The sequence below is a fragment of the Grus americana genome, chromosome 2, assembly GCF_028858705.1.
Source record: "Grus americana isolate bGruAme1 chromosome 2, bGruAme1.mat, whole genome shotgun sequence".
Classification (NCBI taxonomy): domain Eukaryota; kingdom Metazoa; phylum Chordata; class Aves; order Gruiformes; family Gruidae; genus Grus; species Grus americana.
The window spans coordinates 8,983,539-8,999,121 of record NC_072853.1 but is presented as its reverse complement, the minus strand read 5'-3'; the positions used below and the strand labels follow the sequence as shown (position 1 = coordinate 8,999,121).

Here is a 15,583-nt window from a genome sequence, read left to right as displayed (position 1 = left end):
CATTTTAAAATAAACTCCATTCCCCACCACTGTGCTTTTTGGTGTTAAGTTTCTCTTCACTTTCATTTTGAATTTCTTACAAAGCCATTGTCTTCCTGTACATTATATTGACCCTAAAGGCATGATTCCTGAAACCTTAACTTACATGAGGGTTTTGTTGGGTTGGTTGGTTTTTACTATTCAAGGATGGCCATTGATGAAGGCCATTAGAGTGTAATTTCTTGTTGATAGCACCTGTGGAAAGAGTTCTTTTTATTGTGGTATTTACAAAGCATTATTACTCACGATAACTTAACCATCATGCCTATTAATAAGAAAGTGTTTATATCCCAGAATGTTCTGGGACACTGAAGTAGTAGGGCTGAATGCCTTTTCCAAAGGGATTTAGATATTCCAGTGATGACAGCTGACAATGGAAAAGGAAAAGCCAAGAATTTTATAAATCTACAGAATTTTTTCTCCCGTAGCAAAGCTCTGAGTGGCTTAGGAGGGGAGAGGAGGAGGGACTGGAAGCTGTACAGGTTGTGCACTTGTTCTAGTGTCCAGTGGACAACAGTTTCCACTTGAAGAATTTTTTTATGATGAGGTTGGTGAAACACTGGAACAGATTGCCCATAGAGGTGATAGATGCCTCATCCCTGGAACTATTCAAGGTCAGGCTGGACAAGGCTCTGAGCAACCTGATCCACTTGAAGATGTCCCTGCTGATTGTATGGTGGTTTGACTAGATGACCTTTAAAGGCCCCTTCAGGCTTTAGACCGAGAAGAAGGGCTATTAAATAATTTACTCTAAATTCTTGTCTATCACAAGCCACCGAATGGCTCCCAGCTACCCAGTCCTTTACAAGAATTCAGCTGCAGTCTTTCACATATTAACTAAAAACAGGATCAGAGGGCTTATTGGTTCCTCTTTGCTACGTGTGTTGTTTCACAGACACTTTTATATCTACACAGGGTAGAAGCTGTTTGCTTGCTCATGTTGACAATAGAAACAAGGGACTGTGAAGGGATTTACTTACAGGGTTGGGCCATGGCAATGGGCTCTTTAAATGGCTGTGTGACTTTTGTCTGCGTATCTAATTATTAAGCATTTTTTTAACGACCAGCAACAAAGTAAATAGGTTTATTGCACTTGAAGAGGCCTCTCTTCTCAAGTGATAGATTATTGCACCTACTCAAATTATTGTGAGCGGAATGAAAAATACTGTTAAAAGGCCAGGGCTTTTCATTGATTTGATTGTCCGTCTTTTAACAATTTTGGCAGCATCAAGGAGCCTTAAAGTGGAAGTAAATTATATTGGTATGTTTTAGTTTAAATATGAGTTTAAGTGTGATTTTAAGCCAATTTTAAGGCCAACTGTTTGAAAAGGGGGCCTTAATGGAATTGGGAATTTTGCCCAGAGCAAACACATTGCCTATTTGGCAGTGATTAGCAGTGTGCTAACAATTTAATGTTTTAAATACAGGGTAACTAATTACTAGATACTTAAATACACCTTCAGGTACAGCAGTAGGAGGTTTAGAAATGCACTTTAACAGAATTTGAGCCTGCCAGCAAGGAAGCTGTAGAAGACAGTAAAAGGGCTTTGCAGAGGTGTCCTGAAGGATAGCTCATGGGCTGTGGGTTTGCAATTCTTGAGGGGGCTTTTCCCCACAAGGCCTCGGGTTGGGGCATTTTCTTCATGGAGAGGTGGTGGAAAGCTTTTTGTTTGAGACATCTGAAACTGTAAAGATGGCAAAACACTGTGGAATATATAGTGCAGTGCAAGGTAGCCGGGAATGAATGGGATGGCCTTAGTAATTTCTAAGCCTTGACTTTCCTTGTTGTCTGAGCTTTATGGGGTTACACACTCATTCTTTGCATCCCTCACATCTTGACATGGGAAAGGGCTTCTGGATCATATATGCCCAGGCAGGGTCATGTTCTGGCTGCTGTTGATAGCCTGTAAATAACCCCATTTGTTTCTGTGCCTGAGCTACTGTGCCCTGCTTGACCCCCATGTGCGGTTCAGGTTTTCTGTGCAGTGATCCTTGTAGAAAAGGCACATCTTTGCTTTGTCACTGGGCCGATTTGCACCCTTCTTGCACCACAAGCATGGCTGGTGCTGTTAAATGCCATCCAGAGTTTGCTCTGCAGGCACTGGAGAGTACAGAAGGCAATGAATTTCTGCCATCTGTGGGTTTTGCTGTCAGCTAAGGCACTCCATTATCTCAGTAACAGTGACCTGAATATGTCTATTGGAGTAGCATCACTGTGTTACATGAAATCCTTTTTCTACCTTGATTTACCCTGATCAGATTTTTTTATCTGATTATCAGATTTTTAATTAATTTGTGGTTTTGTTTTTTCTTATTTGACAAGGAAATTGAGATCAGGAAATGGAAACTTGGCATTATCCTCCCCATAAAAGTTTTCCTTCCTTGCTGACCATGCTGGCAAATATTTGTGCATGGCTAATGTGAGAAACACTAACGTTATGAAGCTTCATTTACGCTCATCTGATTTATAGGTCCCATAGTGACTCCATGTAGAACACAAGCATGTGCCAAAAGGCATAGGCGGAAAATCACTGCAGAAATATCCCAATTGTTTGACTGCGTGGGCCAGGACAACATGATGGGAACTACAGTGTGAGACCTGGAAGAGCCCAGCACAGACAGACCTAAGAGCCTACTACTTTAGGATTCACAGAGAGCATTTCTGCTGATTTGGTAGTCTGGACACTGCAAAGGAGGGATAAGAGGGTTTGTCAGAGTGCTTAGTGGAAATGCATGACTTCTTTATTTTTACATTTATTATTATTATTATTATTTTATTTTATTTTACTTTTAAAAAAAAAATTATAGCCATAGTGTAGCTTCATTGCTTAGGACTGGGACTCCGTCAGAGCTGAACTGCGTGTGTGTTGTGTTACAGGGGTGGAGACAAGCAAAGCATTTTTCAGAGGTGGGTGAACTTGTGCATCAAGACATTCATAGACAATTAAGCAGATTTTGGTTTCAGAGGTTTTCTTTTCCTGTCTCTGACCTCATCTCTATTCAAGTCAAAGGGCTGGGACATTGTAAAGCAGCAGTTGTTGTGGTATTAGTGGTATTGCAAGAAGAGATGAAATGGCCAAGACATCCTCAGGAGGTCGGTGGTGGAGTGCTAAGCCTGTGGGTTTCAGATCATCCTCACAACACAGAGGTTCATGACTGGGTGTCTGTGAGGGTGGTGGGCTCACATGCCTGCTCCCGGTCCCCTCATGGATTTATGGGATTCCATGTTTTGGCTGCAAGACCCACACAAATGTCAATAAATCTGAGAAAGACGAGGCCAAACAGGGCCACGTGTCATGTGCTTTCGCACTGCGACATGTTGACCTTTATTTTGCTCGGTGGCCTGAAGGGCAGCTGCTGCTGCTGTCTGAGGAAGCCTTTGAGTAGCCAAGAGCCATCTCTCAATGAACAGGCACAACAGCTATGGGGCGGAAAAATCCTCTGCTAGAGCCAAGCACCACAGGGTGACACAGACCGGAGACATGGCACAGCTTCTTCTCATGAAGAAGGGATCTTGTCATGTGTGCCTCTGTTCCTATGTGGGGAGAGACGTCTGTTTAGAGAGAAGTCTGGAAAGGGTTGAGTACCAGCAGGTTGGGTGCTAGTCCAAGCTGCAGAGCGTTTGCCCTCGGCTGGTATCTGAAGGGGTTTACAAGAGAGCAGTGACTGCTCCCTTTCCATGGCTCTTTGACATTTATTCTTTGGTTTCCTTACAGTCTTTTTAGACCTGAGGGGAGTTTTTTATTGAGGATTCACAGCCCCCCTTTCTCTGGAACGCTCTCCTAGCTGTGTTTCTGTGTTTGTAGGCCATTGCCCAGACGTCTACCGCCATGACCCCCACCGTCCCTGCCACGACAGAGGCCTACACACGGACTCAGTACTGTAAGTGGCCGTGCGAGTGTCCGAAGTCCCCACCTCGGTGCCCGGTAGGCGTCAGCCTGGTCACAGACGGCTGCGACTGCTGCAAGACGTGTGCCAAGCAGCGTGGAGAAAGTTGCACTGAGGCCGACACCTGTGATTTCCACAGGGGCTTGTACTGTGACTACAGTGGAGACAGACCTAGGTACGAAATAGGAGTATGTGCACGTAAGTGATGTACATATATTTTTGATTTAGATATACATTGGCAGCTCCCCTTGGTCTGAGCAATGGCTGAGATTTATCTCATTAGATACCTGACTGTAAGCTCATCAGCTGCGCCATTCATCATCTTCCATTTCCTTGTAGCTGTCCTCATTCTCAGGGCAGTTGGCTGGATGAGAAATGACATCTGAATTCTTGCTCTTTGAGTTGGCTGCAGCCAAGAGCAAGGAGCAACCAGAATTTGAGGTCTGCAGATTTGCAAGTAGATGATGCTGTACTCCCTGTAACAGGAGGAGGTGCTGTACTGGGTTGGGGATGAAGGAAGGATAGGTACACAGCTGGCTTTAAAGACAAGCAATATGGGTGTCTACACGAAAACCATGACATTAAGGAGATGCTTCTGGCTTATTCCCAATAGTGGATCCCTAGGAACAACAGCACATGGTATCTTGTCAAGAGGGTCAGGGATGAGTCATCTCCTAGCAAAGTTTCTCAGTGACAAATTGAGGTCTGAGCCTTAATCTTAAAAAGGTTTCAGTCGTGTTAGCTGCCATGGAGCAGAAGAGTTTCTTCCTGCCTGTCACAACAAACTCTTGGTGGGATAATTCATGTGACTGGAACTTTTTTATTCAAGAAGCAGAGGAGAAAGAAATGAGGTAGTGTTTTGTTTGTCAAGGTTATGTTCACTTGTTCTGAGATCCAGAACACAGGGGGAATCTGATCCACTGATAAATGATTGAAAATCACTACTCTGGGAATGATTAAAAGGGAAGGAATCATGGGTACAACCACAAGGATAGCTGATCAGAGGGGAAGCTGACTGTTTAGCATGTTATTAGAACATATTGGTCATGGCTTTAGATTTATAAACAGGAAAAAGCCATTTTGAGGGAGGGTCTTCTAGGCTGGAATATAACCATGACTAGAAAATGTAAAGGTGGAAGGAAACCTGGAAGAGAGCTGATTGCGAGACGAATAGGTAGAATAACTGATCCACAGGAAGGAAAAAAGATTGCACACAGTGGACTTCAATAAACTTAGAAAATCAGCAGAAGTTTCACAAGGGACAAGTCTGAGGAGTAAAGAGCTTCAGGGTAACTGGCAGTTCCTCACAGAAATGATACTAGGGGTTGCTGTTCCTCAGTGGAAGGACAGGAAGTGTAGTAAGAAATGAACTTGGCTTTGCATTAGCTCGGCCATGAAAAACAAGCATGCAAAGTGCAGTCTAACCAGATTTTTGCAGGATATGGGCAAAATAACAAAAGAAGGTATGGCAAAGAGCCGCAAGCTTAAACAGTGATTTTCAAGATTAGAAAAGATCCAAGGTTAATAAAAGGATATGAGATCATTCAAATGTATTGTCTGGTGTGTGTGTAGCATTCATGGGAGGTCTGTAAGAACAGGCTAGGCAAACATCTGTCAAGAACGACATTGTTACAGCTGTCCCTGCATTGGGAGAGGAAGACAAGCTGGATGCCCTCTCAGAGCTACCTCAGCCTTCCTAGACCTCTTTAAAGACCTTTACGTTGCTCCATGTTTATTTATTTAAATGCTTGCTTGCTTAGTTGGATTTTTTGTTTGTTTGTTTTTGTAGACCTCCCATACATCGCAGGCATTTGGTACGCCTGTGGCAACAGCACTGTGATGCAGGAGGATTGACCCACAGTTTCCCCAGTCAGGGCTGGAAGGATTCCCAATCCAATGCACTTGCGCGTCCCTACTGCCATGACAATATATCCCCTATTATGTGACATTTGTGGTTATATGGTGAGGGGCACTGTGGCGTGCACAGCTGAGGGACGTGAGGGTCTTTCCACAGTTAGGAAGTGTAGTGGCTTGTCTCTGGCTGCCATAGAAAGCTGTGGTCTTCCCCTTGCTTTCAGCATCCAGGTAGATGTACATGACAGGATCTGCTGACATGTTCATTCTCGTGCACTGGGTCGTACATAGGCTGCATCACTCCACCACTGTCCTGACCGCAGGGTGTGCGAAGGGACTCCTGCGCTGGGTGTTGGGGACTAACTGCTGTGAGGAATTTGCTTTGCAGATGGAAGACAAAAGCTAGGTCTAGAGACTCCAGTGCATGCAGGACTACAGAAACAATATAATCTGTGGAAAATAAAGACCCCAAAAGAGCCAGGAACTGGTGCTGGGAAAGGGGATATAGTAAAACTGTGGGAAATTCAGGCTGTATCTGGACTGGCATGCTGAGGTGTGTCCCAGGATCACCCGGACATCAGATAGGAGCCCGCTGGGAGTCACTACAGTTCTCCTTTTGTGGTTTGCTTTTCTCCACGCCGAAGCAGAGACAGCAAGCTGCTGAGCACACGCCTGGAGGCGGGGAGGGGGGATGTTCTCATGATTGATGTCTTGATGCATGAGACCTCAAGGAGGCTGAGTTAGCACAGTCCAGGAGGGATATGCTGGTAGCAAAACACCAGGAAATACAGCATTTTCTTGAACAGTCATATTCCGTGTGCACATCTAGAAGTTTAACTGAATTCTCAACTCTGACTCCAGCACTGAGAGGGCTCTTCAATACAAGAGCTTAAGCATTATCAAAAGCGGAGCTGAGCATGAACTGGAATCTGAATCTGTGCTTCGAATTGCAACAAGTCTCATTTTTGTGCAGAAAAAGGGATTTGCATTTGATGGTTTCATTCCACCCATTCTAAAAATAGGAAGCCTTTGCAGAATTCTAATCCAGCATTTCGATTTGTATTGGCCCTGAAGCAGTCACATTGCAGCTCCATTTCCGACCAGACTTAAAACTTAAGCAACCTGATCGGTGAGCGCGCACTGCCTCCCTGTGACCAAACAAGAAACTGAAGCTTGAATTTTCCGTTAGATTTCTGCCACTGGTTCCAAATAACTGTCCGTAACTTCGAAACAACAAAGTTGCTACCTTATACAAACTGCATCTTATTTCCTGAATCAATGTGATTCCTGTTCATGGGCAATCAAAAAAGCTTGATATTTTTTTTTTGTTTAAATTTATTTTAAAATATACATAAAATACTAATTTTCATGGCTTTATAATGAGTTACTTCATGTTCCAAGAAAACTGTTCTGTGATAAACTGGGTGGGATCTAGTTGCCTAAATATAGGAATGCAGCACCCTTTTTGGTGCTCCTTTGCTGCCCTGGCTGTTCTTCCCCTTCTGCTTCAGAAGGGTACAGGTGTCACGCAGAGCTGTGTCATATTTGCAACTCCGTGTAGACCTCTCATAGGTCCCCGAAAACCTCAAATTTCACTCCATATCTCTTTTAATTACTTTTATTGATCCTGCTGTGAATAACTTTTAAGTGACCATTTATGTATAAAGCTTGTTTTATTTTCTAACTTCTTTTTTCCATGAAGCATTAAAAGATTTTTTTTTTTTTCCTGTGATTCAGAATGAAAACAGTTTTCTAAATGGTGTGATCACATTTGGCTCAGCATCACGCTGAATACATGGCCCCGCACCACTGCCGTGTCTCCACGTTGGCTCCATTAGCCCACGGAGCAGCTTGGTAAAGAAACACATCAGCGCTGTTTGTTGCCAGCGTTATTTTAACAGTGCTCTGTGTGTCTTTCTTTTTCTTTCCTTTCAGAGATTGTCGGTGTAGGATGTGTCCTAAATGGCGTCAGGTATAACAATGGGGACACATTTCAGCCCAACTGCAAATACAACTGCACGTGCATTAACGGGGCCGTGGGCTGTATTCCCATGTGCACAAACTCACGTCCTCCCCTTGTCTGGTGCCCAAACCCAAAGCTGATTAAGATGGCAGGGAAGTGCTGCGAGCAGTGGATTTGTGATGACTCCAAGAAAATCAGGAAGACATCTCCACGCCACATCTCCTCTGCAGGTATGGTGGGAGTGAGGTGGACCTCTCCATCGTCAGGGGACTGAAGTGAAAGGCTCTGCAACCAAAGTATCAGCTTGTACTGCCAGACCAGGCAGGCATCTAGTCTTTGTGTGAGGGAGGCACAGAAGGAGACTCTTCTGCAGCACGTAGTGAAGGACAGGACATGCAAACACCCCTGGTGTGCTCGAACTTCTTAGCAGCAATATGAGATTCATCAAACATGACTGTGTGACAAAGCCCCTTTTGAAGCACACATCTGCTGGCATTTTGAAGGTGTTGCAAGTCCTTTTTACCTCAATTTTTTTTTTTTTTTCCCTTCAGTCTGGGCGCTCTAATAGAATGGGCTCGGTTTAATGTGGGACTAAGGCTTTCTGTCTGGGTTATATTGCTTTAGGAGCATGATTTGAAAGCCCCTGTATCTTAGTAGTCCCAAACTTAGAAAACACCTTGAAAACTTATTGCAGTAGAAGTTTCACTACGAATTTTAAAATTGGACTAAATTATCTTTGTGTTAGTATAGCTTTCTAGCAATTCTGGACTGATAACATTATTGGACTACCTATTTTATATATATCACATAAGGTATCTTCTTTCCTCACACTCACATTCATAGCGGGGATCATATAGCCCACTGCATGGAGGTGGTAGGTACCATTTGCCTCAAACATGGTCCCAAATGCTCAAGATGGGCTTACCTTTCCATATGTCATAAATTTATCCTCATAACACCCTGTGATGCAATGTAGTGATATTAGCCACATTAGCTTCATGTTATAGACTACCTCACAAAAGCAGAGCTCAAGGAGACATACCATGCTTGCTGTAAAACAGGATTTTTGTTCCTTGATGGTAGGAGTTTCTCCCAATCCTTGGTCTGTATTTTTGTTGCACAAAACAAAGCCTCATTCTCCATTTTCTGGGTTAAACCCACCGGAGTTTAGCCCTCACTCTGTCCCGGGTAGCTCTGAACTGTGATGTAGGTCCAAATTCAAAACATCTACTACTGAAACTGGCCTTATGTCTTCATGGCCTGTGTCCCAAAACTGGCATAACGCAGCTATCCTTGCCTGTCTTTTCTAAGCAGAAGTCTTATAGACGTGAGACTAGCATTTATTAGTTTTAATATAATAATTAATGTAATAAGCAACATAACAGTGAGCAAGCTCAAGGCAGCAGAGCTTCTGTCAGAGTTTTGCCTGTGGGCTGCACTGTGAGCTGCAGACCAGCGGGGACTTTGGCCGAGGCTGTGAAAGAACTTGAACTGGGGTTGCCAGATGCTCTCAAAACAGAGCCCACCCTTTCTTCAAGTGGCTGCCGAGCTCCCTGAGAGCTTTTCAAGCTGTTCTTCCTCCCAGTGAAAGGCTGTGGCTGCTTCCCAAGCCCCTCGGCCATCCAGCAAAGACTGCCGACCAGTTTCTGCTGCAGGGAAACAACTGAATGGGCTCAGAAATAAACCTTCACAGGGAGATCAGATCTCATCCCTTTGCTGCACAGGCTGGCACAGGCTTCTGTAATTAACTGTTTGTATTGTGGCAGCACTTGGGGGTCCCAGACAAGGACCCCCCCTTGTGCGAGGCTGTGAAGGGAAATAAAGAAATGAGCTCTGGCCCCGAGCGCTTGCAGCACTGGAGGGTCTGACACAAGTAGGTCAGCAGCAAAGGGAGGAGGAGGTTCGCAGGAATGCTGAGCCACTTCGCTGTGATTTAATTATTTGGGTTAGTGGCCTGAATGTGTAATGAGCCAGGGAGAGGGTGTTTAATATGGAAAGCTTCCCCGGCTGAATAATGTGGGGTTAATCTGGTCTCTGCAGCGTACGAGGGAGAGGATGAAGCCTGGCAGAAGAACTGCATCGTTCACACCTCGCCCTGGAGTCCCTGCTCAAAGACCTGCGGGCTGGGCATCTCCACCAGGATTTCCAACGACAACGACCAGTGCCGGCTCCTGAAGGAAAACCGCCTGTGCAACATGCGGCCCTGCGAGGTGGACATAACCAAGCACATTAAGGTGGGGACTGTTTCTCCGTGCGCCCCGTGAGCTCTGCTGGGACATGGGGTCAGCCTTTGTTTGGCAGTGTTCAGGCCTCTGGGGGCTGCACTTCTGATCTTGGAGGCTGTTAGAGAGTACCTGTGGACTCACTGTGCTGCAGAGAGGTCAGAAATGTGTCCTCCCTGTGTTTCCATATCTCGGTATGAAAACCTGCCCCTGAGAGCTTTAATTCCAGCCAAAAGGTCCTCGCAACGAAAGGCAAGCCAAGTCCACTGTGCTCGCTGCTGGTTCGGACAGACCTGTGACTCAGCTAGTGAAAAAGTGATGTTGCACTGCTGGGCAGGGCTATGAACTGTATTTTGCAAGTATCCTACTTGCCGCTTCTGGCTTCGTATGCCTAAACATATAAATCTGTCACACCCTCTGGATCAATGCTGTAAGATGCTTCCTAATGGCTTCAAAACCCTTTAAGTATCAGGAAGGTCGTTTGCACATACTCCCTGTGTCAGCAATGAATATTAACCTGTCTCCTTTTCTGTTCTTCTCTGATTTAGCCTGGGAAGAAGTGCTTGGCTGTCTACAGGGCCAATGAACCAATGAACTACACCATCTCAGGATGTGTGAGCAAAAGTCAATATAGACCCAAATACTGCGGCGTCTGCACAGACAACAGGTGCTGCACACCCTACAAGTCCAAGACTATTGAAGTGAGGTTTGAGTGCCCAGATGGGACTGAGTTTTCCTGGAAAATCTTGTGGATCAATGCTTGTTTTTGCAACCTGAACTGCAAGAACCCCAATGACATCTTTGCCGACTTGGCTCATTACCACGATTACTCTGAGATTGCTAATTAAATTGGCTGAATGCTGGAATTGACCCATTGCTCTGATTTTACAGAGGTTTTAAAATAAAAAGGAGAATCTTTCATCCACTGCCAATGTACAATTTGTTTTTTCCTGAGTAGGGATGTTAAATCTCCTTGTTTTGCCACACTGTTTTTGGAGAGGCCTTGAACAAGCAAGATTTTCAGCTCTAATAGACCTCCATCCACTAATGGCAGCCAGAAATGCCTCTATGCACAGATTCCACGATTTAAATGGCGATCCTGTTGGCACTGCCATTTATTACGCCAGCAGTTTAATTGCCCAAAGGAAAGAATACTACACTAGTAGTACTAGTAGTAGTACCAACAACAGTGAGTTGTTGGTACAGCCCCCATGCACCATGGCATGTTTGCTGTTGCTTCACTTGGGAGAGCTGAGCAGTAGAAATGTGTTTCTGCATGGGGAACTGTAGCATCTACTTGCAAGAGACTGGAGACTGGACCAGTACAGGGCTGAACGTTGGGTGACACAACTGTTTTAAATCAGTCATTTATTTTACTTCAGTTCCAGTTGGCAAGTTGTTTGTCTTCATCTTGATAATCCAGTGGAAGCTAGATTAGTTCCCAGGAGACATAAATCTTTCTGGCTATGATAAATCAAAGCTTCTTGTTAACAGGCTGAAAATAATGCAACCCCTATGTAAAAACATCTAGGAGAAATGCTGTACATCTTCAAAAGCTGTCAACTTCAATAGCATTTTTGTATACAAGGATTTGGCCCATAAATTTTTCATAGAGTTAGGTTATTCCTTAATTCAAAGCTTTATTTATTTTTTTTAAGCTTCCCTGAAACCTCCAGTGGCAGAAAAGAAGGGTGATCCCTGTCTGCATGTTCCAGTGCAGGTGCAAAGCACCTCTCCTGTTTGTTCCTCTGGTGATAAGGAACCTGAGGACACCAGCTCTTTGTAGATTCACCCTCATTACTGCCTTTGGCCTGGATGATGTGACCTCAACCCAAATGGGAGCTCAGCATTTGCAAGATTGAGAATGTTAAATTTTAAACTCCTTCACTGGTAAAAAAAGATCATGAGGACATAAGAAAAAGAGGCCTTAGCCAAGAAGTTGAGCATGGTTTTCCAAAAGGGAAAGCGGTTTGTATTGAGGCACTTGGTAGGGAAGCCATCCTAGGATCTCTTTCTCAATAAGATCCCTCAAGTATGACTTGGAATCCTGTGTTCTAGTTCTAGCCCATCTTAAAATATGAGATATATTTTTTTGTATACACACACATACATATGTATATATCTGTACATATGTATACCTACGTATGCTTATATATGTGTATATGCACATAAAGAAAATATTATGTGTGTGCATTTATATAATATTGTATATAATATATACAAAAACATGGCCATGAATATATATGTTTATATTTGCATATACATATTCCTATGGTGCAGTCTGTGGTGTATAAAATAGAGTGCAGATATAATGCATGTTTATATGTATAATCAGTCTTTCTCTGTCTTACATGTACACGTAAGGAAACAAGAAAACAGGATGAAAAGACATACTCAGAACTGTGGCACTTAACAGGCTTGCTTTGCTTTGCAATTAGCTAACGCTGTAACCACCGTAATCAAATTCTGCCGTGGCTGAAACACAGAGTTTTTACTGCGAGATAAAAGACGCTGTTGTAAGCTAAGGCATGACCAGCAGCTCCAGTGCGTGTCGGTTTTTAGTGAAGTGAATGCCAGGAAACCACAGATCTCGCCGAACGCACCCAAGATGTTTCTGTTTCTAGCCTGGTTGCCTAAGGGAACAAGGCGTATGCAACCGTGCCGTCCACTTGTTTGTCTGTCGGTCAGTCCTTTTGTGGGAAATGTCAAAAAAAGTAGGCAGAACATTAAAGATCTCAGAAACATTGCGATTCCTGAAATAAAAAAATGAAATAAAATAGCCGGACAGGGGAAAGCCCCGCCACATTGCTCCTACCAAGTCCGTACGCATCTGCCAGGTAGCCGACATGTCTGCAGTGTGGCCCAACCACAACAGGTTTAATGCTTTAAGGGATTTTGAACAGATGCACCAGTTGGAAACAAGCAGCCATGGAGGAGGGAGAGCTGAAGGCGTCACGGAAGGGGAATAGTGGTTGTTACACTGCTGTAAAGGAGTTTCTGGGGTCATTGGACACAAGTCTGTAGGAAACCAGCCTCACTAGCTCTACTGCTTGTGCAACTGCTTGTCTGTCCGGTGGCACTGACAGGGGAAGAGCAACACCTGTAGCCAGTGAACCTGACTTGCAGTTTGTGGTGCATTAGAACTCCATTGTTTTAACGGATTTGTTTTACAAGATTAGCCCTAGGACTAAGGCAGTAGACCAGCCCTTAGATTCAGCTCCCTGGCTCCCTGTGCGCTTGGGCAAATCATGTGTCTTTACAAAAGTACTTTTATGGTTACTGTTTAAATACATTAAGGAGTTAGATCCTTCAAGGCTTTCATGGATCCCACCCTTTGCTTTGCTTTTCTTCAGTTCTTCAGCGCCAGAACAACAAAGCCCTACTGTTCATCGTCTCTGTTGAGAGTGAAAACTCCTCCAGCAGTAACTGATGGTCAATGTACGTTTGTACAGGGCCTCCTACAATGGGCCCAGGTCTCTGCTGGGACCTGAAAATGGTACCATCATCCAAGAAATCAACAATAATACCATTGAGGAGACATCAGGCTCCGAGCTGGGGCTAGACCCCTCTGGTGCAGCGATCTGGGGAAAGGCTTGAAAAAGGATGGGAGTGACAATTTTGCAATCCAGGCTAAGTTGAGACAGTGTGACACATGTCCTGCTCACGTCAATCATCCTGTTGGACTTGTAGGCTGGGACAAGGATGGAGGACGGGATTTTGAAGGTCAGCTCATGCTGATATGAATGGCAAGACTCCAGCTAGCTCCAGTGACCATAGCCATTAGCCATCCATAGGGACTTTATCGGAGTCAGTACGGTGCCTCAAGCTGCCTTGTTTGGGAGCCCCAGAAAGCAGGATAGCCACTCACTGCAGCATGAAACAAAGCAAGAATGTGACGTATAAAGAGGCCTTTACCTTGAGCGTTGACTAGTATTTCAGCATGCATGCAACTGGAAACAGGGTGTGATGCAGTTGCTTTATTTTTTTATGTGCTCACTAGGATGGTGCTGCATATATGTGATACTCCAGGAAGAACACAATATTCAGACACATGGTGTCATCTCGTAAATTAAATCCTGAGATTTTTCTTCTCCCAGTTTTTTGAAGGAGTTTTAAGACAAGCAGTTTATTAAACTGATGGAGACAGAGTGCCTTTATTAGCCACAGGCACATATCCATACACATACCTTTTCAAATTGTGACTTTCCAGTTTAAACAGTTCTACAGAGTTATTTCTGTAAGCTTCATATGCTGAAATATATGAAAAATTAATGGGAAAAACAGATTGGTTTGGCAGTGTCAGTCTGAGTTACACCAACTATGTAACACGTATTACTTGTTCATACAGCATCATGGTGAGGTTTTATAGGTGGCATGCTGCTGCTGTGGTTTAAAGATATTAAATAACCTCATAAGTGGTAAATGATTAATGAATCTATGACTGACACCTCATTTAGAAGCTTAGACAAGCAAAAGAAGGTGAAATATGTTTGCCACTGACATTTCTTCTCCTTTTCCAATCTCCTCGCCTGGCCAATGTCCAAGTATGCATTTGCAATGTGTGACAAAGACCTAAACTGAAGCACACATAAAAATAAAAATAAAGAGCCAGCAATGTGGTGAAAAAGGATGCTCTGAGAGCATTTCCTTAAATGTGAATATTTTGGCAGCTTCGGAAATCCAGGTGTTCCCCAATTTCCTTGTTTTCTGGTCTGTTTCTGGCCCTAGGGTTTGGTTTTGTTTCCCCAGCACTCTTACTGGACTTGGGACAGCCTGTCTAGAGTCTTTGAGCAAAGTGGAATATGTTAGTCAACCTGCATAAGCATGTCTTCTTTATCAGCTCTCTTGAGAGGCTGCAGGAGTAACCTGTTTGCAGCAGCCATAAAGACAGAAATTGTTCAAACGAGGTAATTAAAGACACATGGAAAAGCATTTAAATTAAAGAATCATTATTCCATATCCCTGCATTTACCCTCAGAGCTAACTCCAGTAAGGATTCTACCATTTAATTCTAGAAAAAAAATACTTGTGGAGCTCTCCCACAAATCAAATTCGCCTTCCAGCCTGAAGGATGTTACCTGCCTCAGTAGGAACTTAAACACTTTGAGTGGCCTCCTGTCCTGCACAGTGATGGGTCTGTGTTGGGGTTTCTTATGGCTACTGGGACATTAAGCAAGAAAGCACCCTCTCCCCAGCTTTCTCCGTTAGTGTGTTGTGGTTTGGTATTTTTTGCTGGGAAGTCCTCTGCATTTTTAAGCACATTCCAGCCAATTGTGCCTCTGGTGATGGGTTTCAGCAAGGGTACCACATTGCTGCCTCTACAGGCATCAGAAGTCCCATCTGGCCTCTACCTCTTCTGCTTGTACACGTGGCCGCTGCCAAGCACACGATCTTGCATGAAGGGCTTCCTGCTGTTTTCTCAGCCACCACATTTAGACTAGGCTGGGGAACCCATCATCTCCTAAGTACTTCGCACTTTGCAAATAAAATGCAGATCCTGGGGCAGCCGTGCTAGGCTCTACCCCTGTGAGATCTCCTCCTGCCGAGCCTGCGTGAGCAGCATGGAAGGACTCACCTCAGGATCAAAGTTCAACATTGGTAGCTGGTTGTAAAAAAA

At 44.2% G+C, this 15,583-nt stretch overlaps 1 protein-coding gene across 2 annotated transcripts in view; it reads left to right on the top strand.

Moving 5' to 3' along the window:
• CCN4 (cellular communication network factor 4) overlaps positions 1–15,583 on the top strand; it is a 43,185-nt gene extending 27,602 nt beyond the window's left edge. Inside the window, exons 2-5 of one of the 2 annotated variants that reach the window (XM_054817419.1) lie at positions 3,846–4,125; positions 7,717–7,974; positions 9,785–9,978; positions 10,515–15,583. In XM_054817419.1, the coding sequence (XP_054673394.1) occupies positions 3,846–4,125; positions 7,717–7,974; positions 9,785–9,978; positions 10,515–10,814 (1,032 nt within the window). In that variant the 3' untranslated portion in view covers positions 10,815–15,583. The remainder of the gene's footprint in view (positions 1–3,845; positions 4,126–7,716; positions 7,975–9,784; positions 9,979–10,514) is intronic. The other variant, XM_054817418.1, reaches the window with a different exon arrangement.